The sequence below is a fragment of the Cornus florida genome, unplaced genomic scaffold (assembly GCF_030987335.1).
Source record: "Cornus florida cultivar Cherokee Brave unplaced genomic scaffold, ASM3098733v1 CherokeeBrave_3.0.0_Hap2_Chr11, whole genome shotgun sequence".
Lineage (NCBI taxonomy): Eukaryota > Viridiplantae > Streptophyta > Magnoliopsida > Cornales > Cornaceae > Cornus > Cornus florida.
In genome coordinates this window covers 103996088-104017475 of record NW_026775581.1, presented here as the reverse complement: position 1 = coordinate 104017475, position 21388 = coordinate 103996088, and the positions used below count along the sequence as shown (strand labels likewise).

The 21388-nt window shown below is 34.8% G+C and overlaps 1 protein-coding gene across 4 annotated transcripts; it reads right to left on the bottom strand.

Moving 5' to 3' along the window:
- Positions 1-49: 49 nt before the first annotated feature.
- On the bottom strand, positions 50-14725 carry LOC132282607 (guanine nucleotide-binding protein alpha-1 subunit). 4 transcript variants are annotated; one of them, XM_059784340.1, is made up of 16 exons: positions 14554-14721; positions 14129-14208; positions 12860-12945; positions 12647-12746; positions 12497-12569; positions 11089-11126; positions 10911-11000; positions 10679-10756; positions 10295-10402; positions 10038-10139; positions 3331-3386; positions 2254-2388; positions 1628-1721; positions 1355-1414; positions 1158-1237; positions 50-572 (listed from the first exon to the last, which is right to left on the bottom strand). In XM_059784340.1, the coding sequence occupies exons 4-16, from the start codon at positions 12689-12691 to the stop codon at positions 395-397; spliced, it is 1137 nt and encodes a 378-aa protein (XP_059640323.1). In that variant the 5' UTR covers positions 12692-12746; positions 12860-12945; positions 14129-14208; positions 14554-14721; the 3' UTR covers positions 50-394. The 4 variants fall into 4 exon arrangements, with proteins under 4 accessions (XP_059640323.1, XP_059640322.1, XP_059640321.1 ...); XM_059784339.1 differs by lacking the exon at positions 12647-12746 and having other exon boundaries at positions 1355-1411; positions 12747-12945; positions 14554-14722; XM_059784338.1 differs by lacking the exon at positions 12647-12746 and having other exon boundaries at positions 12747-12945; positions 14554-14720.
- Between the last annotated feature and the right edge of the window lie 6663 nt (positions 14726-21388).

The window sequence follows — 21388 nt, the reverse complement described above, 5'->3', positions numbered from 1 at the left end:
AATAGAAAGATCATATAAAAAAACCTATAATGTGCCCCATATAGAACTCTTCCATAAAAGCTTGGAATGAATGATCATATATGATGCAGCGTAAAAGAATACAAAGTCAGCATCTTGTGTTTGACCCAAATTCTGGTCTAAAACCCACAAAAGACTCGAACAAATTCTTTCTGGGGGTGTTCTTCCAGACTAAGCACCATCCAAGAAGAATAACAGGGTTGAAATATTAACTTTCTGTTACAAACGCCTATAACAAATGGGATTCCAAAACTTTTTAAACCTGTGGAATATGATATGCCAGTTGTCTATGAAGGATTGTTCTGACCTCAATGTCAAAATTTTGATATAGTTCTCAAAAATAGACCTTTTTTTTCCTAGGATCATCAATCCACTTTCATAATAAGCCTGCTTCAAAAAGGTTTCTCCTTCTCAAAGTCTCGTCTACCAGTTTGAAAGTCTTCTTCACAAGCTTCTGGTCAAGGGCCGTTGTTCTATAAATCTTAAAGACCCGATCCACGCGATCAGGGGCAGTGCTTTGAAAATACAACTCCTCAAATTTCTTCTTGACGAACCTGAATGTGAAGTTCATGGAATGGACATTTGAGAGAATGGACCAATATAAATAACACATTGAAAAGACTAGCAACTCTCTAATCCAGATATTGACTAGTCCAAATTTTTTTTTTGACTAGTCCTAATTTAGAGAAGAAAAAATTGCCAAGGTGTGTCAAAGGGGAGTTTTGGCCATCAAAAGTAAAACCCCAAACATCTTTTTTGGTGATTTTTTTAAAATTAAACACCAAATATTTTGGGAGTTGATTTCTCAACATATCCAAACTTCCTCTTGTCCAATAATTCCTATATCCAGCATGGCATATTTACTACCACTAACAATTTTACATTACATATCACACTATTTCTGAATAGAAGTGTACTCAACCAAACACGAAGAACATAAAACTCTTTCAGCAAGGGAGTTGGATATATAATTTTTTTCGCATTTATCAAATACCGCCCTTTCCCCTTCTTCTCAAACAAGGGGGCAAATGAGTAATTCAGTTATTTCGGGTGCCAAAACTGCTATAGATTTTGGCCTTTTGGTAATCTTTCCTCTCTGTTTTTTCAAAAGACAGCTGCAGAAATATACAAATACTTACTCATATGCATGTTCAACCTCTTGTCTACCCGTTGAACCAGGCTGATAATCTTTGAACCAATCACATACATTCAGAGGCACCTACATCAACAGAATATCAAAATGATACATTCAGAGGCACCTACACCAACAGAATATCAAAATCCAAGACTGCAAAACTATCCAGCTATATGTATAAATGTGTTTATTTGCTCTTACATTTAGAACCTTCTTCTCAAATATATCAAATTTGTTCAGAAATAGCATGAATGATGTCTTCTGCAAAAAGAAATATATATAAGTTGTAAAGGCAGTCTCAACTATTAAGAAAATAGTAGTTTTGTGTAAAAGTATAATAGTAACAAAAGAAATGGACATGAGCTGCAAAAGTAATCTCCACAATAAGAGAACATCAGAATGTTGTAGATGTGCTGTAAAAAAATAATAAGAAGAAGAAGAATGAAACAGAAAAAAGAAAAGAAAAAGAAAAACCTCAAAACATGGTTGTTTTAAGACCCACTCAAAGAGTTCCCTGGTCTCCATCATTCGGTTCTTGTTTTCATCCTCAAATAGTGTTTGATCGTACCTGAAAACAATTACAATAACAATTAAAAGTTTTATCACTATCACTACTATCATAGGGGTTGTAACTTGTGCCTAGTCAGTCTTCAACCAGATTTGTGGTAACCCTTTGTTTTTTTCACTCTTACAAACAAAAGGGTGAAAAATAATGACCTTTCCAAAGATAGAATTATTGGTATAATGGCAGTTATCCAGCAAAATAATGTAGCAGCGTAACAAATTTCTTTTTAAAGAATCTTGAAACATTGAATCGCTAATAGGATATCCCAATAAGTTCATAAAAATAAGCAGAACTTAAAAAGCCTTATTAGAATCAGTGTTTGAGGTCCTTTGATTTAGAACAAATTAAGGCTATTGCAAACCTCATTCAACACAAAAACGAAGATCCAGCTACTAAACTCTATCTGGCAACAACATATTTCTAGTTTATAAAGAAAGATTTGAAAATATCCCTGCCTATGGATGTCATGATCAGTTTCAGATTCACAAGAACCAGATGCAAATAATGTGACAGTGGACAAAGCAAGAAACCTTACTCGCTAATAGCAGCACAAAATATCACAGCTGTAACACCTTCAAATAGATGAATCCATTTTCTTCTCTCATTTCTCTGGCCTCCAACATCAAAGAGTCTATATACTTCACCACTTTTTTTGTTCTCTCCAACTGGGCTGCAATTATAGTAATTAATAAGTTGTCAATAGAATTATCAGGAGAAGGAAATCCAAATGACAAAATTAAAGGTAAAGGTACAAGTAACTACTAATAGCATAATTATGCAGCATCCTAACAATAAACTTCAAACAACTAGAAAAGAATGTGACACCATTAATTCAAATTTATGCAACAGTAACAGTTGTTGTTTTGACGCGCTCCCCTTTGGTTCCTTAATAAAATTTTATTTATCAAACAAAAAAATGGACAGATTCATTTTTGAGTATGTCATGCATTGTGTCCAAGTGAAATCTGACTAAATGGTATAGTACAATAAAAAAATCAATAAATGTACTAATAATGAGTGACTTGATACAAGGTGAAGATGCTAAGAACAAAAAGAAAACAAAAGAGGAAGAATTGACATCTTGTGGCGTGGAAAACATGTTAGGTGCCAATCCAATGGAGGGTAAGGCCCTAGATAGATTTGAATGGCAAAAAATAATTCCTATAGCTGACCAATTAATTGGTTTAAAGCTTGTGAAGTTATGTACAATGTCAGTCCATAATTCCATTGTAACAAAATATGGTGGGTCCAACACTACATCCTTACTAAGTAATTTAAATAAATGGCCACAATATATATTTCTCCCTAAGAATATATAAAGATAGAGAAACTCTTAGTAATTTCTTCCAAAATGAGACAATGTTTTAATTTTTGAAAAATGGGCAATTCATTCATGGTAGATACAACCAGTATGTCATAGAACTAAGCCTTCATATTGTAATTTATCCTTCAGTCCATAAAATTCACAAGATAAATAACTTATCAAAATAGCATGATGCCACCAAAGCTGTAGGTAAACTACAAACTTTGAGGAAAAGACTAAGCAGGTATGCAAGAAGCTCGAATAAATGGTGCATACAAAAAGAATGTTATAGATACAAACAGTATTCACCTGAATTGGATTTCTATGACACCAGTTGTGCGAACTCTAGCATATAGAACATCCTCCTGCATCACAAAATAAACTGAGAAGCTTGTGGGAAAAAGCCATACAAAAGACAGCAGCTTCAATACAGTAAGTTTAGAACGCTAGAATACATGCAGTTTTCCAATTGAAATCAAAGAAAAGCTAAATCAATTATTAAAAACAGATTAAAATCTAGGGACTATAAAAGGTTTATAATATTCCTTCCAAGTACTAAAGAGGAACCCCTTTGAAATTTTTTGTATATAATAATGTTAGATTGAAAGATGCATCTAATGTCAAAACCAACTTTATATGATAAAACATACTGTTACTACTAGAGTTGATGACAGCAAAAATCTACAACCGTATCTAGCCAAACGGAAATGAGGATAGAGATGGTCTCTAAGACGAATTAAAGCATGTGGTTCTACCATCACATACCTTACCAGCTAATTTAGTTAGCATCTTGGGGTGCACTTTGGAAAGCCAAAGATTGGTGCCAAGACAGGAGAACCAAGAGTTAAAGAAGGTTTTAAGAATGTGGTTTACTGTAGGTGTTAGTGAGCATCTTGTCTTCATTGCTGGTTACTGAAATAGATTCACCTATTTTGGACGGCGCAATTTGGAAAGCCAAAGATTTTCACCGAGACAGGAGAACCCAGAGTTAGAGAAGGTGTTTAGAGTGTGGGTTCTCTCAATTCCATTCCAACCCTTTGTTTGATTAACAGCTGCTACGAATCGACAGGTTATACCACCAAAGTATTGCTGCAGCAGCCCAACAGAAGTTGGGATAAGACAAAGCTGTCAGTAAAGTGACAATAATGGAAATTTTAGAGTGAAATTTTTTTCTTGTACCTGAAAAAGTAAGCCACTATGTCTATATTTTCCATATTTTTTCCCATTACATGATAAAATTTGTCTCGCCCAATTGCACAATCAATGTGGCCACTAGTGAGCAAAACATGTACTGCTTGGTGGTGTATTGAGGTTCTTTTACTTTTCTTCAATCTGTTCTGTTTCACTTGCAAAAGAAACTTGGGATTTCAGCGGGTCGGTTAAAAAAAAAAAGGGCTAAAATGTTTTGAACTTGATCTCCATCAACTAGACTCAACATTGATTTACTAAGTTTATCAATTATGGGCACTAAAGGTTGGAAGGATCACCCAACAGTTGGGGGGAAAGAATAGATATTTGAATACAGTTCAGATTCATGAGAGAGAGAAAGAGGGAATATGTATTCTGTATATCTCTTGTATATATTTCACACTCTAACCCTTAAGCCTACAGTGGCTTTTATAAAGGGAAAACAAACAACCCTAATAAAATAAGGTTACCTAATTTATACAATGATCCTAACAACTATGGGTAATAACATAATGACCCAACATAAATATATATATACATAAACATTCTAACACTCCCCCTCAAGCTGGAGAATATATATCAAATAATCCCAGCTTGGAACAGATAGTCCTTAACCGGTTATGACCCAATGTTTTGGTAAACATGTCAGCTAGTTGATCTTCAGACTTCACAAATGGAGTAGAAATGCTCCCACTTAATATTCTTTCCCAAATGAAGTGACAATCAACCTCAATATGTTTGGTCCTCTCATGAAACACAGGATTCGATGCAATGTGAACAGCTGCTTGATTATCACAGAATAACGGAGTAGGAGCTTCAACTGTTAACCCAAGTTCTTTCAGAAAATGTTGTATCCATGTCAACTCACTAGTGGTATGGGTCATTGCCCTGTACTCAGCTTCAGCACTAGATCGTGCTACCACCGTTTGCTTTTTACTTTTCCATGTACCAAGATTTCCTCCTACAAATGTGCAGTAGCCTGTAGTAGATCTCCTATCTGAAGGAGAACCAGCCCAGTCAGCATCTGTAAAACCTTCCACCCTGAGATGACCATTTGATTTATATGGTAACCCAAAACCTGGAGCTTGCTTGAGATATCGGATAATCCGAAGAACAGCAATCCAATGTGGCATTCTAGGAAATATCAAGTCGAGTGATAGTGAGATAAATTAATTTCCCAACAAGGCGACGAAATCTGCCCGGTCATTAAATAGATCACCCTCATTAGACACAAGTTTTGTATTGGAATCCATAGGAGCATCAACCGGACGATCACCTAACATACCAGTGTCTTCTAGCAAGTCCAACACATATTTGCGTTGAGAGAAACTTATACCCTTCTTGGATCTAGCAACTTCAATACCCAAGAAGTACCTAAGTTTACCTAAGTCTTTAGTGTGGAATCGATTTTGCAGAAACAACTTCAACTTAGCAATGCCTTCAGAATCATCACCTGTAATCACAATATCATCTACATATACCACAAGAAAAATGAAACCAGCTTTAGTGCGCAGGTGAAATACCGAATGATCGGTCTGGCATCTGTTAAGGCCAAATTCCAATGCCGCCTCAAAGAATTTGCCAAACCAAGCCCGTGGAGATTGTTTCAATCCATACAAGGCCTTTTTAAGGCGACAAACAGTGTGACGATACTCCCCCTGAGCAACAAACCCAGGTGGTTGCTCCATATAAACTTCTTCAACCAGGTCACCATGTAAGAAGGCATTTTTGACATCCAATTGAAACAACGGCCAGTTACAATTAGCAGCAATGGAAATAAGTACCCAAATAGAAGAAATCTTAGCAACAGGGGAAAAAGTCTCATCATAATCAACACCATAAGTCTGAGTGTACCCCTTTGCCAGTAGACGAGCCTTCAACTGCTCAATAGACCCATCGTGAAGGTATTTAACTGTATAGACCCACTTACAACTAACCGTTTTGGAGCACGGAGGTAAAGGAACAAGATCCCACGTGCAATTACGGTGAAGGGCATCCATTTCATCTACCATGGCTTGTCGCCAACCTGAATTAGAGAGAGCATCCTGCAAAGTCTTGGGAACAAAAGTAGCAGACACTCGGGATAAAAAAACAAGATAAAGAGGATGAAATATGATGGTAAGAGACAAAGATAGAAATGGGATGTGCAGTAACACACGACCGAATACCTTTACGGAGAGCAATAGGCAAATCATCAGGTAAAGGCGTCGGATCCGAAGACTTTGAAGGAGATGGAGGGAGCGAAGTAGGCAGTCAAGGTCGTCGAGTATAAACTTGCAATGGGACAACAGAGCGAGGAGGTGCGGAGCAGGAAACAGAGAGGGAACCATTGGCATAGGTCGCTCAACAGTAATATCGAGAGGAGTAGTAGAATCAGAAAAATAAGGGAGAGACTCAAAAAATGTGACATCAGCACTAGTGAAATAACGTTGAAAATGAGGACTGTAACAACGATAGCCCTTCTGAGTGCGAGAATACCCAAGAAAAACACACTTAGTGGCACAAGGGTCGAGTTTATCAAGACCAGGTCCAAGGTTATGGACATAACACACACATCCAAAGACCCGCGGAGTAAGATTAAACGAAACGGAGTTGGAACATAGAACAGAATGAGGAGATTTACCTTTTAACACTGACGAGGGCATCCGATTAATAAGATGACATGCCGTAAGAACAGCATCACTCCAAAACCGTTTGGGAACATGCATATGAAATAAAAGGGCACGATAGACTTCTAGGAGATGACGATTTTTATGTTCAGCTACTCCGTTTTGTTGTGGAGTATAAGTACAAGATGATTGATGAATGATGCCTTTAGCATGAAAATAAGTCTCAAAAGGATCCGAAAAATATTCTTTGGCATTGTCAGAACGTAAAACTTTTATGAGTTTTTATTTCTTTGCAAAATCTTTGGAAAATAGAGAACAACTCAGAACGATTTTTCATTAAAAACAACAAAGTCATCCGAGAATGATCATCCACAAAAGTCACAAAATAATGAAATCCATTAATAGAAATATGTTTTATTGGTCCCCATACATCTGAATGAACTAACTGAAAAGGACTAGCAACACGATTATTATGTCTCGGTTTGAAAGATACACGACAATGCTTACTAAGTTGACATGTTTCACAAGACATGGACTCAATACGACTAAGACCGGGGACTTGATGCTGCAAAACTGATAATGATGGGTGGCCGAGACGATAGTGCCACTGGAAAGAAGACAAAGATGATTGAAGAGCCGTGGGAGATGATGCAAGATCGAAGTAATACAAGCCACCTACTTCATGTCCCGTACCAATCCTCTTCTTCGTCTTGAGATCCTGAAAAAGACAACATGTGGGATAAAATGTAACGGAACAGTTAAGAGATTTAGTAAGCTTACTAATGGACAACAAATTAATAGGGAATTGAGGGACATATAACTCAGAGGAAAGGGACATAGAGGAGGTAAGATGAATAGTTCCCAAACCCAAAACTTTAGTTGATGATCCATTAGCAAGAGTAACACTTTGAGAGGAAGAAACAGACTGAAAATCAGATAAGAGATGAGAACTACCAGTCATGTGATCGAATGCGCCAGAGTCCAGAATCCACGGACTTGGACTAGAGGACAAAAGACATGCAGGAGCACTACCTGATTGGGCAAGGGACCCATGGAAGATGAGGTAGAAGGCCGTTGTTGAGACAGAAACTGATCATACTCATCGCGGGGAATTGTGACCATAGCAGTCTCAACAGCCACATGTGGAGCAGTGGGTGTAGCAGAGAAAGAAGAATCCCCATCATTAGAAGTCACTTGATGTGCATAGGAAAAAGGTGGTGGTTTCCCATGAAGATCCCAACAATAATTGACAGTGTGATTAGTAAGACCGCAGTGAGTGCAAAGTTTTGATTCTCTACCTCTTGCCACGACCACGGCCACGGCAACGACCATGAGTAAAACGACCACCACCGCCACGAGAAGACTGAAAACCACCCTGGTTCACAACTAAGGCAGAACGTTCACTGCTAGGAGGAGCAATGACACCACTTGAAGCACCCCCGGAAACACCACTAGATAAAGTAGCACGCTGAAGTCTGGATAACATATCAGGAAGAGAGGGAAGTGCAGGGCTACCCAAAATCTGTGCACGAACAGGTTCATACTCTTGTGACAATCCTGTGAGAACCCGAACAACATTAAAATCCTCACGTTGTTGTTGCATGCTTCTCACATCAGAAGTGATCAGTTGATACAAATTCATTTCTTCACAAAGACCCATTGCCCGTGAGAGGTATTCTTCTAAACTGTGAGTCCCTTGCTGGAGGTCAAAAATTTGTCTACACACATCATAAATTCTGGTGATATTACCAGTACCTGAATATAACTGTTGGAGTCGGGTCTATATCTCCTTGGCAGTGTCCAGATATAACAAGTTGGAGCTAATATGAGGTTCAATACAATTTAGCATTAAGGAGATGATCTAAGCATCCCTTTGTTCCCATAAACTGAAATCAGCATCACTGTCTTTGGGTTTATCCTTAACCAAATGAGTGCCCAAGCCTTCGGGCTTTCAGGAAAATGGCTACTGACTTGGCCCATAAAATGTAATTTTTGCCATTAAGCTTGACTGAAGTCATGGGAGGATTGAAGGAGGTAGAAGATAACAGGTCTGAACTGGCAGCCATGGAGGAGATAACAAAAAAAAATGAACCTGGAAAAAAAAAAATTGCAGGATCGGCAGTCGGGCCGGATCTGGGCAGTCGGGCCGTATCTTGTCAATCGGGCCGGATCTAGGTAATTGGGCTGGATCAAAACCGGGTCTCTGCTATTCCGGTTTTAGTTAACCAGGGTTGGAATAGCATAACCGCGTAGCCAAACACCGTTGTTCTTCTTCACCCACTGACAGACGCCGGCAAGCACGCAGCGGCGACGGCAAAAAACAGAGACAAACACTTCTGCAACTTCCGACCAAGAGAAAAGACGAATCGATGAAGCCTCACCTCTGCAAATAACGACGGTGGATGTCGGCGAGCTTGCTGACGAATAACGTGGCAACAACACGAGCGACCAAAGGGGCTTCAGATCTGACGGCGACGAAGGAGGCTGCAGATCTGACGACGACAACGACTACGATGTTCTCAACCTGCCGGCGACAAGAACTTCCGGCAAAGACACGCAACGCGACAACACTCTCGCGATTTCAATCTCATACAAAGGCAACACAATTGTCGTTTCCCACACCCATGAATCCATATAGCTCTGATACCATGTTCAGATTCATGAGAGAGAGAAAGAGGGAATATGTATTCTGTATATCTCTTGTATATATTTCACACTCTAACCCTTAAGCCTAAAGTGGCTTTTATAAAGGGAAAACAAACAACCCTAATAAAATAAGGTTACCTAATTTATACAATGATCCTAACAACTATGGGTAATAACATAATGACCCAACATAAATATATATATACATAAACATTCTAACAAATACATATGGACAACTAGTCACGTGGAACAAACATAGATACTAATCCAACACTCCAGAATGAATTTGCAATACAGATCTTAGTTAAATAATAATAATAATAATAATATCTTCAAAAAATTACACGTTTTCTTACTTCAAAGCTTGTAGTATAGATATATATACACAGCCTCTCCAAATTCTGAAGCTATTCAAAATAGTGCAATAAGGACAGGTGATTTTCTATCATGTTGTTTTCCACCAACATTTTACTGTACCGAGTTTATTCATTCATGTAAGTGCAATCCTCTCCTACATCAGAAAACATATTGCATGTACTTTTATTATTGTTGTAAACTTTAAACTTCACATACCTTTGTTGGAACATAATTTACATCAGACAATCTTTGCAAATTTTCCATGAAATAATGGGCACAGTCTGGAATTTGAAGTTCGTTACCACGAGAATATGTTTCCTATATGCAATAAGTATCATTAGATTCTGGGAATGCTACATTCAGAATGAATATCAGAAGTAGAATAATGTGACCCATGAGTAATCAGATCAAGCCATCCAAATGAACCAGAAATTACCTGAATAGTACTTAGAAAAAAAAAGCTAAAAAATTACCTGAATAGCAGCATCTTTCCAGAGAGTTTCTATTTCCCGCGCAAGCTCTTTCGTGAGGTGTGGATAATCAAACCTGCCTCCAATTTCTGATAGTTTCTCTCCAATTTCCTAGTAAAGAATGAAATATTTAAAATTTACCAAAAGAAGATCCTCTCTCAACATCTGATAGAGCAAGCTCAATGGTTCTACAGTTACAACAGAAAAAATAAAAGAAATAAAAGGAAGGGAAAAATAAAATAGTCATTGTCTAGATAGTTTTTAAATAAAATCACATCATATAAGATGTTAATATTAGATCCCTTATTCCATATACTTGCATGTTCCAACACAAAAGGAGGAAAATATACAGAAAATAAATTAGAAAGTAAAATAGCGAACTCAAACCTTATTTTCAGCAGATAAAACATACTTCGAGGAATCTGCTTCATTTTGAGCCAATTCCTCTGATCCATCATACAATATCTGTTCAAAACACAAAACATCATTTCAATTCTAATAAAAGGATTTCAGCTCATGTCATCACAAAGGCATTGATATTTTTATTAAGCAGCTAACACAAAAACATGTGTATTGCAAAAAGGGAAATAACCAACACACCCTTTCAAGTATTGCATACTTTTATTGTCTGATACACATTGGCATGGATGACTGAGATATAGCTCTTTAGCTCTGCCTCATCAAAGCCAGTTTGAAACAGAAGTTTTATCTGCAAACCAATTATGGAATGGCATGTAAATATGGAAAAACAAGTACCACTTATAGTTTCAGTAAATAGACTAGTGTTGATGACTTGCCTGCTTAAAAATAGTAGACTTCCCTGACTCTCCAGCACCTTAGCAATAAAAGAATTATTATGTCAGTGTTAAGGCAGGCAACGGTACCGCCAAGGGAAAGAAGTGTGTGACACCACCGAAAAAACAAAAATATATGATGAATGCATACGAGCATGTAAAGGGATGGTGGAGAATTGCATATCAAGAACATGTAAATAACTAAACCAAAATTGTTACCCCTTTATGGAAATTAGAAATTGCATGTTTACAATATTCAATTGAGTAACTAAAACGCTTCAACTCTCAAAAGTGTGCTGGTGTAACATTATATACATACCATTTAGTCTCGACATAAAATTGAAAAAAAAAAATTACCTAAGTGTTAGATGATGTAAGTGAATGCATATTAGAAAAGAGATGAAGTTAAAAAGAACAAGAAAGAAAATATAATAAAAGAATAGAAAAATAAGAAATATGACCCAGTGGTAGGTGAGATGAATGAAGATGGAGAGTTTAGCTTCACAAACAAGCAATGGAGGCAGACTGGCAGAGGAAGATATATTATGCATGATAGGCTGCCATAAATCTGCAGCTAACATGCAACCACATCTTTGACAACTTCACAAATGAAATAAATCTTTTCTAGGTAGCTGCATAAAGTATAACATGTCTAATTAAACTCCAAGAAACACAAACCAAGGTTTTACTGTCACTGTCAGAAAAGAGCCTTAATAATTCTTGTTTTGACCACACAATTATGGCTGACTTGACAATTTCAATTTGAATCGGCTAATATGGAATATGCCACATTCAGGGAATGAGTCTATGTTTCTGCATTACAAATATGATATTTTTTGGGTAATAATAACACAAATAGTGCCATGGACACAACCAACACAATTTATAATATCATTTGTTTAATACAAGGAATTGAAGTCCATGGAACAATTAACATGCTTTGAAAACATAATGAAGTGAAGTGTGTTGCTACTTCTAGCAACTGCAGCCTCAAAAAGTATCTTTGAATTGGTCAAATGGTTGAGACAGGTAAGAAAAATCAATTCAGAAAGGTAAATATAGGAGATTTTTGGCTTTTTAAAACACAAAATAACAGGGCATCTATATGTAACAGCCTAGTCCTTAATTATGATACAATCATTCAAAAGGAAGCAAGCAATAATTTTAACAAAATGATAAATCTTATAATCTCCCTCGTCTTGGGCAAAAATGGTCAACCGAAACCATGAGTGATGCCCTTGTGATTCCTTCATCATTATATTATAATTCTATGAGAAATTATATATATATATATATATATATATATATATATATATATATATATATATAAATATAATAAATAAGTGCTACAAGAAACAAATTGAACACTAAACATATAGCTTTAGTACAAACAGGATTTGGTTATACACACCAAGTAGAAGTAGTTTCTGAATATGTTTATCTGCCTTTGTTTCTTGCTCAATCCGCCTTTCAATTTCTTCAGTCTGAAATAGCACAAATTGAAAACTAACTTGAAAGCTATAATATCGTATAAAATGCAAAGATGAAAACATGATCAGACCTCAGAGACAAGAACTTGCAACATTGCCTGTTGCTCGTATAGCATTCACAAGACTAAGGTGCAAGTAATGTAGCCTGTAGCATATCAAGAATTACTATACCTGCACAATTTCTTCAGTATCAGCTTGATTAAAATGTTTGTGTCTGCTGCAAAGTAAGCCCATATTTTCTATTACTGTAGGCAGCATAGAAAAATATCCTAGTTAAGCAGCACCTTGCATCAGGAGAGCCTTCAATTGTGCGATAATTGCCTACTGTATTTCTCCCTCATTATGCCATCAAGTTCACCTAATTTCAGAGCTACAAACCATTGGGAGGAAAACAAATGAGTTTCATCTCCCTTAAAAATAGATCATAAGCCAGCTACAGTCAGTTTCAAATCACTAAAAATGAATTTGGTTGTCACATAAATTTAGAAATTTTACAAAGCATTCTATTGTATAAATTTACTATACTTAATGGAGCTATCAAGGAAAATAACAACTGTATCAAAAGTGACAGTAAAAGTATTTCCAGATTTCATCATATCAAAAAGAATCCTAATTCACATTATAACTCCTAATACTTAATATCAGGATTGGTAACTTATCTCAACACACCAAAGCCTTTTTCTCAACTATTTAGAGTTGGCAACATGAATCATTTTCGCCATTCCGCTCTATCTAAAACCATAAATTCAAACAAACACATGCAATCATATTTTTTTCTTACGGTTCCAATCTATCTTAATTTTGATCTGCCTCTCTCTCTAACATTATCTTCAATATTGACCGACATCACTCTTTGTTACTAGGGTAGTTCTTAACCTTCACTACACATGGACAAACCATCATAATCAACTATTCCAACTGTACTTATCAAAAAATAAATAAATAAATCAAGTACTTCAACCATTCCACAAATACGTCCATTTCTAATTTTATCATTTCTTATCTTGCCACACATCCAAACCAACATTCACATTTCAGCCATAAAAAATACTCATTTATGAAAGTATTACTTTTAGAACACCAAAAAACAGTCCTATAAAGTAAGGTTGGTTAAATAGCCATTTTACATTATTTGACTATTAATTTTAAAGCTATATCTGGAACCTATGAAACATGTACACAAACATAGTAATACAACAAATTATTAAAACATAAGATATCGATACGCCAAGAACACTGCACTACCTATGAAGCATGGATATAAACACAAATAAGACAGCCGCAGCAAGGATCCGACAGTAAATAATATAAAATATTATGACATGTATAAATGTGTATATATATATATATATGTGTAAGAGTTATCTCATTTTATCAACCATAACAATAATGTAATCACTAATTTGTTCAACATACCACGAATATTTTGAAGGCCAAAAATGAAAATAACAAAAACAACATAGAAGGCAACGCATCAAAAATCCAAAATTAAAGCCACTAACACAGCCATATATTAGAGCAAGAATCGAAGATCTATGGAGCCGGAGTCTTACCTTTGTTACTGAATTTCCTTGGTTTGGTTTTGTGTTGTGTATATAGCCACAAACTCTTTCAAATTTCAATTCTTTGCTGCCTGTATACAGTATAATATATATATATAGTCAGCTATCACATAATGGTGTGATTTGTGGCAGGTGGTGATGGAGGCTGAGAGGTGTGCGCGGGTGAAGGTGAACGGTGGTGATGATGAGTGTGAACAGTGGTGGTGGATGAGAGTGGTGGTGAGGGTGATCTGATGGCGGCTGGGTTGGTGGCGGTAGTGAAATCGGTGGTGGGGAGAGGTGATTTGAGTGGTGGAAGGTGGTGGCTTGTGGCTGTGAAGTGAGACAAAGATGGTCGAAGGAAATGAGATGAGCAGATAAAAAAAATTAAAAATTAAAAAACCCTAATCCTAGCCCTTAGAGAACAGCCAAGTTACCTGGAGCTTCCTCCTTTCTTTTCTTCTCCTCGCCTTCTTCTTCTCGCCTCCTTGTTCGGCGGCGATGCGGAGGAGTGAAAGACAAAGAAGACCGATCGGTATTTGGTGCTTTTGGGCGATTCAGAATTTGTTTACGTTAAATTATATACGGAGTATTATTTTTCTAATTAACTCATGATATTTTAAAATTACATTTGAGATCCTTTTCTTGAAAACAATTGCCTTTATTGTATGTCCAACTATGTCCTTAAAAAAATGAAATCATTCAAACTCGGACACTGACTCACTTCACATGGGTTGGAGTTCGAATCACTTTAAAGCCACTCTCAGCAAGAAAGTTTCAGTAAATAACTAATGAATTGTATAAAATTATTTACACAAATTGTACTAATATAGAATTGTACTAATATAACATTGTATAATAATTATTACATGTACATTTTTATCTATAACTTCAAGATAACAATTATTTCCCATTTGATTACTAACATTCCCTTTAAAGAAAACAGTATATAACAAATAAGCTACGGAGTATTAGTTATGTTGCATGAGTAAAAAATTTCAAATAAATTAAATATGCTATATTCTCATTATATTTCAATTGTTTTTTTCAGTTTTTTTATGTTTTTTTTAATAAAAAAAATCCAATTATTGGAGACCATTATTATGTTTTTCTTAATAATTATCCTATGAAATACTTTTAAAAACCTACATTTTCATATTCAAAACATGATATACATGCAAGACATAGCAAATGCATGGCCAGCCAATAGGTGATAAGTATCCAATACGTCTTCATAAATAAATAAGTAAAATTATTATATTTAAAATTATAAATACATTTAAGAAATATTTGTATCAGATATTATTTGCGTAAATAACCTAATCTAATCCAAACTATTTGAAACCATTTGATTTGGTTCAATTTTCCAAGTTAATGTTTTATCACCCTTTCCAAAAAAAATTATTAAAAAAAAAATTGTTAGGATAACATTTATGAGATCAGAAAAATCAAACCAATTCAATTCCAAATCTTAATACTTTTTTAATATAATTTGAGAAATTAGTAATACTATCTACCATTGACTTCTTGTACTAAACTAACTCAGAGTTATATATATTTCCTTCTTTAACCCTTTAACATATTAGTAAAATAATCTAAGATTTTTCCTGAAAATTCGGGTAAGGAATAATCTAAGACATAAAACGCAACAAAAAAAAGGTTTGTACCAAGTTTAAACAGTTCGAAATATCCAAAAATAGATGAATAGTCTTTAACTTGAAAAAAAAAAAAAAAAAAAATGAAAAAGAAGAAGAAGAAGAAGAAGAAGAAGAAGAAGAAGAAGAAGATAGATGGATAGTTCTTAGTTGCGTTTTTTATTAATTTTATTCTTAGTTAGACCATGCAATTAACGAGAAAATATTCATTGCGTCCGGCTCATAAGTGACATGGATTATTTAATAATTTTTTCACATCATTGGCATGTCCAATTAATAAAAATACATTATTTTATAAAATTGGTCTCACCTATCTTTAAAAACTACTCTTTATATTGGTTTTTATTGACAATTCATGGTATGTCATTGGTACTGTCCGACACACCCAATTTTTACTCGCAATCAACAAACACTAAAGTGAAGAGCAAGTAGATTGGTTAGAATACACCTGACTCTTCTTCTATGTGAAAAATTATTTTGAAAAATAAAACACGAGAATAACCTTTCAGAGAAATTCAAATTCAATATTATCAAAAAAGATTTTACGTTGAGCTTTAACTCACTCAAACACCCGCTACTAATATCTATTAAAGAATTTGAAGAACAATAATTATACTTTTAAATAGTCACAAGTTAAGTCATATAGAGTAGGAGTAAGAACGAGTACGAGAGCAAAAGTAAGTCAAAGTTTAAAAAATTTGAGTGTGCGCGTCATAAGAGTGTCTCCTATATTTACTTTTATTTATTTATTTTACTTAAAAGATTATTATTTTAATTTATTAAATATTTTTTTAATCTTAGTTGCAAACAATAATATATATATATATATATATATTTATTTATTTATTTATTGAATTGAGAGCCATAAAGACTTTATAGTTAGCTAGATTCAAAATTCAACATTCAAACATTATCCAAAATTCAACGTTCAAACCATTATCCAAAATTCAACGTTCAAACCATTAGTCCGAATCATCATTAATATACACTCTCACTCACTCTCAGGTCTTTAAGCCATCAAGCATGAATGTATTAATTGGCCCTATCCTGTTTTGCATTAGATTTTTGTTTTTGTTTTTAATGAGCAGGTGCAACCGATAGATCTTTTACTACGGATTTGATAGTAAGCATTCAACATATATATAATGAGTCGAGACAGTTTTAAGTGTGAAGGCACAAATGCTATCATAATATCATTAATATTTTTTTATAACATAATTATTATCAGATTTTACCATATAAAAATAATCGAGTTTGTCCGAATATCACAATCCCTATTATTACTCATTTAATATTTGTGACCGGTGTGTTAGCTAGGCACATTTACCCCTCAATCAATTATTAATTGACATTGTTAATTTAATGGTCATTTCACAACTTCCCATTTGTACAGCTCTGCTTCAGCAGGGAATACTCAGAAAGGTGAAGTTCCTTTTGCAGCCGGTACTGCCATGGTTCTACCAAAGCTATGCTGTGACTGAGAGACAAGCCTTGTTGGCTTTGTCTGGGAAATTAGCAACTAGAGACAAACAGTTAAAATGGGGAGTGTCTTCTTCAGCAGAGACTCACAAATGGAATCTCATCACCACTTGTCTTTCAATGTCCTTTCTGATCAACTGAAATCTGCTGATTTGCTTTTGCAGATGTGTCTGGTTCAAAGGTGTGGAGGGAGGGTTGGCACAAATATATGATGATTGGACCCTTGAGCATTTACCAATTCTTATAAATCTATTTTGAGTGACTCTTGAGAAATTCTCGTGTTGCACTTCTTTTTTTACTCATCGGAAATATATATATATATATATATATATATTTTGAGTGACTCTTGAGAAATTCTCATGTTGCACCTCCTTTTTTACTCACCGAGAAAAAAATAAAAATAAAAATTAGAAATGAGCTTTGTATGCATCTTTGTAGTACAGTTTATAGCAGTATACGAATTAATCGGATGATTTGTGTGAGGAAGCAAAGAAAGCCTAGACACACTAGAAAACAGAAATCTATGTACTAACCTAAGGATTTGTCCAACAGAAATGATATCTTAGGCACCGTTTGTTTCTAAGAAAATTAACTTTTTCATGTAAAATATTTTTATTTTTTTCTGATGTTTGGTAAAGATATTGAAAACATTTTCTGAAATTTTTATTACACTGTTTGGATTCTGAAAATGTTTTTAAATAAAAATCAAAGCTATTATGAAAATCAAATTTACTTTATTCTTACCAAAGCCTTTGTTAATGTGTTTGAGTTATTGATTATCCAATATATCTCTCTTGCATGCATATCCATTAATCTAACTATTTTTATTCAAACAATGATAATTACTCCAATGCCTACTTCTCAAAGTCACCAATAATCATCTCAAATATTGACACCAAGGTTGGAGTGTTCGAGGAATGGTCATGGAAGGGTCAAAAAAGAGGCAAGAGACCCACAAATTTCCATAGTCTTCCTGCATTCTCCTTGGTTTAATTTCTTTGGAACAGTCTTTAATGAAAGAGAGAGTATCAATAGATCAGGTTCAGTTCTATATGCACCATTGATTCATTGATCAAAATTAATACAGTCATAACGAAGACCACAATCATGAAACTTATCAATGATTGCATCAACTTTCCTTTCCACGTATTCCTTAAGGTGTTCATAGGTTGGAAAACTCAATAATCTATTGTTTTTCTTTTTTTTTTTTTTTTTTTTTTTTTGACAACAGATTATTGAGCTTTGCAACCTCGACCAAGACGTGAAAAAGAAAGTTGATGCAGTACGTCATTGATAAGTTTGATGATCGTGGCCGGTCTTCTCTTGGTGTATCTCAACAGGCCAGTCTGTTTGCATTCTTCTATCTACTGTAGTGGTTTTGATCGTATGGAACCGAACCTAATCTGTTCGTAGTCTCTTTCTTTACAGATAGTTTCAGACAAAACCAAGCAAGTGCAAGAGGGCCATGGATGCTTTGTGAATCTCTTGCCTCTTTTTTTACCCTCCAAGACATGACAGTGCATAGACCATTTTCCGAGCACTCAACCTTGGTATCAATATTAAGATGATAACAGGTGACTTTGAGGAGTAGGCATTAATGGATTGCTTTGAGAAAGATCAATGGGGTTTGATATAACTTGGATAGAGTAATTTTTGTGAGATATTAATTTATTTTGGCAATTATCATAGACATAACAAGTCCAAATTGAGTTGTAATTTAAATTACTTGTTTTACAAGTCATCAAAACTACAAAACTAGAAAGGAGTTCAAACTTACCATACTTGAAGTGTTTGTGAAGAAAAGGGTAAGAACACTACTTTATGAAGTAATATGAACAAGGTTGGACATTCTACACGTACCATTTTGGTTTGAAATTTCCGTAGAATGAAACTAGGCTGAAAGAATCCGAATATTCAGGTCTACCAACCTTGAACCAGTTCAAGATGCTCAAGTTTGAGTCACCGCCAAACTTGAACCGGTTCAAGATGTCCTGTTTGCTATACAACTTCAATTTCCTTATTCTGAGTTGTTTCCCAGTTGGTCTAGAATTGTATCAAATCCTATGCACGACTTTTACCTTATTTTCAGAGGGATTAGGTCATTCTAAACTCTATATAAACCATGTTATATACATTGGTTTATCTACAGCTTTTAATCATTATTCATATATCATACAAAGCCTCAGGAAGTTTATTTCTCTCAGAAAATCAAAGTTGATTTTTCTGTGGTCTTCCTAGAACACACATTCACCTAGTTAATTTAGAGTTGTTGTGTTCGAATCCTGATCGTGATCATACAATCGTATTAACATCGATCAGACAAAGCAAATATTCTTCTACATCATTCAGACGGTTGAAAAACAGAAGTAAACACAGTCACACTTTGGAAAGGTTGGAACATTCGCGAAGTGCTGTCTGATCTACCTGCTACTCTTCTACAACTATCAAGTGTAAGCCTGAGGTCAAGTTGCTGTTGGACGGGGAGTCGCAAAGCCAGAAGATTGTCAACGGTTGGTGTTAGGTAGAACGATAGGGTGTGAGCTAGAGTCAAAGTTCGGTATACTTTGTTCCAAGCATAGTGGATTGGTTTACTTTGAACTGCACAAGTCGACGAGGTTTTTCCTATAACAGTTGACGTATTTTATCAACTGGGTTTCCTCGCTAAAATCATGGTGTCATCTCTAACTTTATACTTTGCTTTATTTTACTGCATGTGATTAATTGTTTAACTGCTAAAATAAGTAAAGTTAGTAACGACACAGGTCTGTTTTACAAAATCTAATACTTTCCTAAAATACATTCCGCTGCGTACGACTCACAAATTGGTATCAGGGCCAATCTCTACACATTGAGTTGATCCTTGTTGAAAGTTTTGATTTTTTTTTTTTCAAAAATTGTTTTCATCATGTCTAAAAATTCTAGAAGGTTCCTTAAAACTAGAAAGAATATAAATTGTAATAAAGGAGATCCTTCTAAATTGAAAGCTAAGGAAAATAATAAAGATGTTTCTATTGCTTTTATTGCGCATGTTGATAATGATACTACTAATAATTCTTCTTTGTGTGTAGGAAATCTTACCCAATTTGAGTTATTGAGTAAGGATGTCAAGGAGCAATCCAAGAAGTTGAGAGAAATAGAAAGCATGAATGATGCCTTGAAAAAGGAAAGAGATACCTTGAAGATGGAGAATGATTCCTTAAAGAAGGAGAAGAAGCAAAAATAGAAATTGCTTAAGGAGAACAAATCTGAAATTTAAAATCTTCATGACAAGGTAAAATTCCTTGAGAGCGATGTAAGTCAAGTTAGTTCTGCTAGAGAATCTTTTATTGCCAAATTTAATTTTCTTGAACTTGAATTGAAAAAATATTAAGAAAAATTAATTGATTTTACTTTTAGGCAAATTAAGCTTGATAAGATATTTAGTGTTGGTAAATATGTAAGTGATAAAACTGATTAGGTTTTATGAGGCTTCATCTAGAAAAAAGGGTCAAACTATTTTTGTTAAACCCATGAATTTGAATGTTCTATTGTTAAGCCTAAAGTTTTTGTTGAGCCTATGCATGCTAAGAGTGTGTCCAATATGCTTTATTATTCTTATTGTGGTAGAACTGGACATAATCAACACTATTGTTATTAAAAGAAAAGAGATAATTCTTTTTATGATTTTCATGGTTATAATTCCTTTACGCAAAATAGGTTTCATGCTAGGAAGCAAAATTGGAATAAACCTAGAAATTTTCGTGCTAAAAGGAATTCACACTTTAAAAAGAAAGATTTTTCTGATTTTTATTCTCATGATATTCATGCAAAGAAAAATGTGTTTTCTAAAAAGAAAAAGGTTTTTATGTCACCTAAGTTTTCTAAAGCTGAAAATTTGCCTAAGAAAGAGGTAAAGAATGAAAGAGAATTCCAGGAAGTGAAAGTGAAAGCTATGTGAATCAAAAAGTCTGATTTGATCAATTATGTTTGTTGAGTTCGTGGAACTAGTTTCCGAGAGGATTTCATCTTCAAACTAAGTCCTATAAAATTCAGTGATCATGGCTTGTGTTTAAAAGAAAATTTTGTTGCCATTGGATCACTTGTTGGGGTTTGGTTAGGGTTTTAAATTTCTGATCAAAATCTTCTTGATGTACATGTG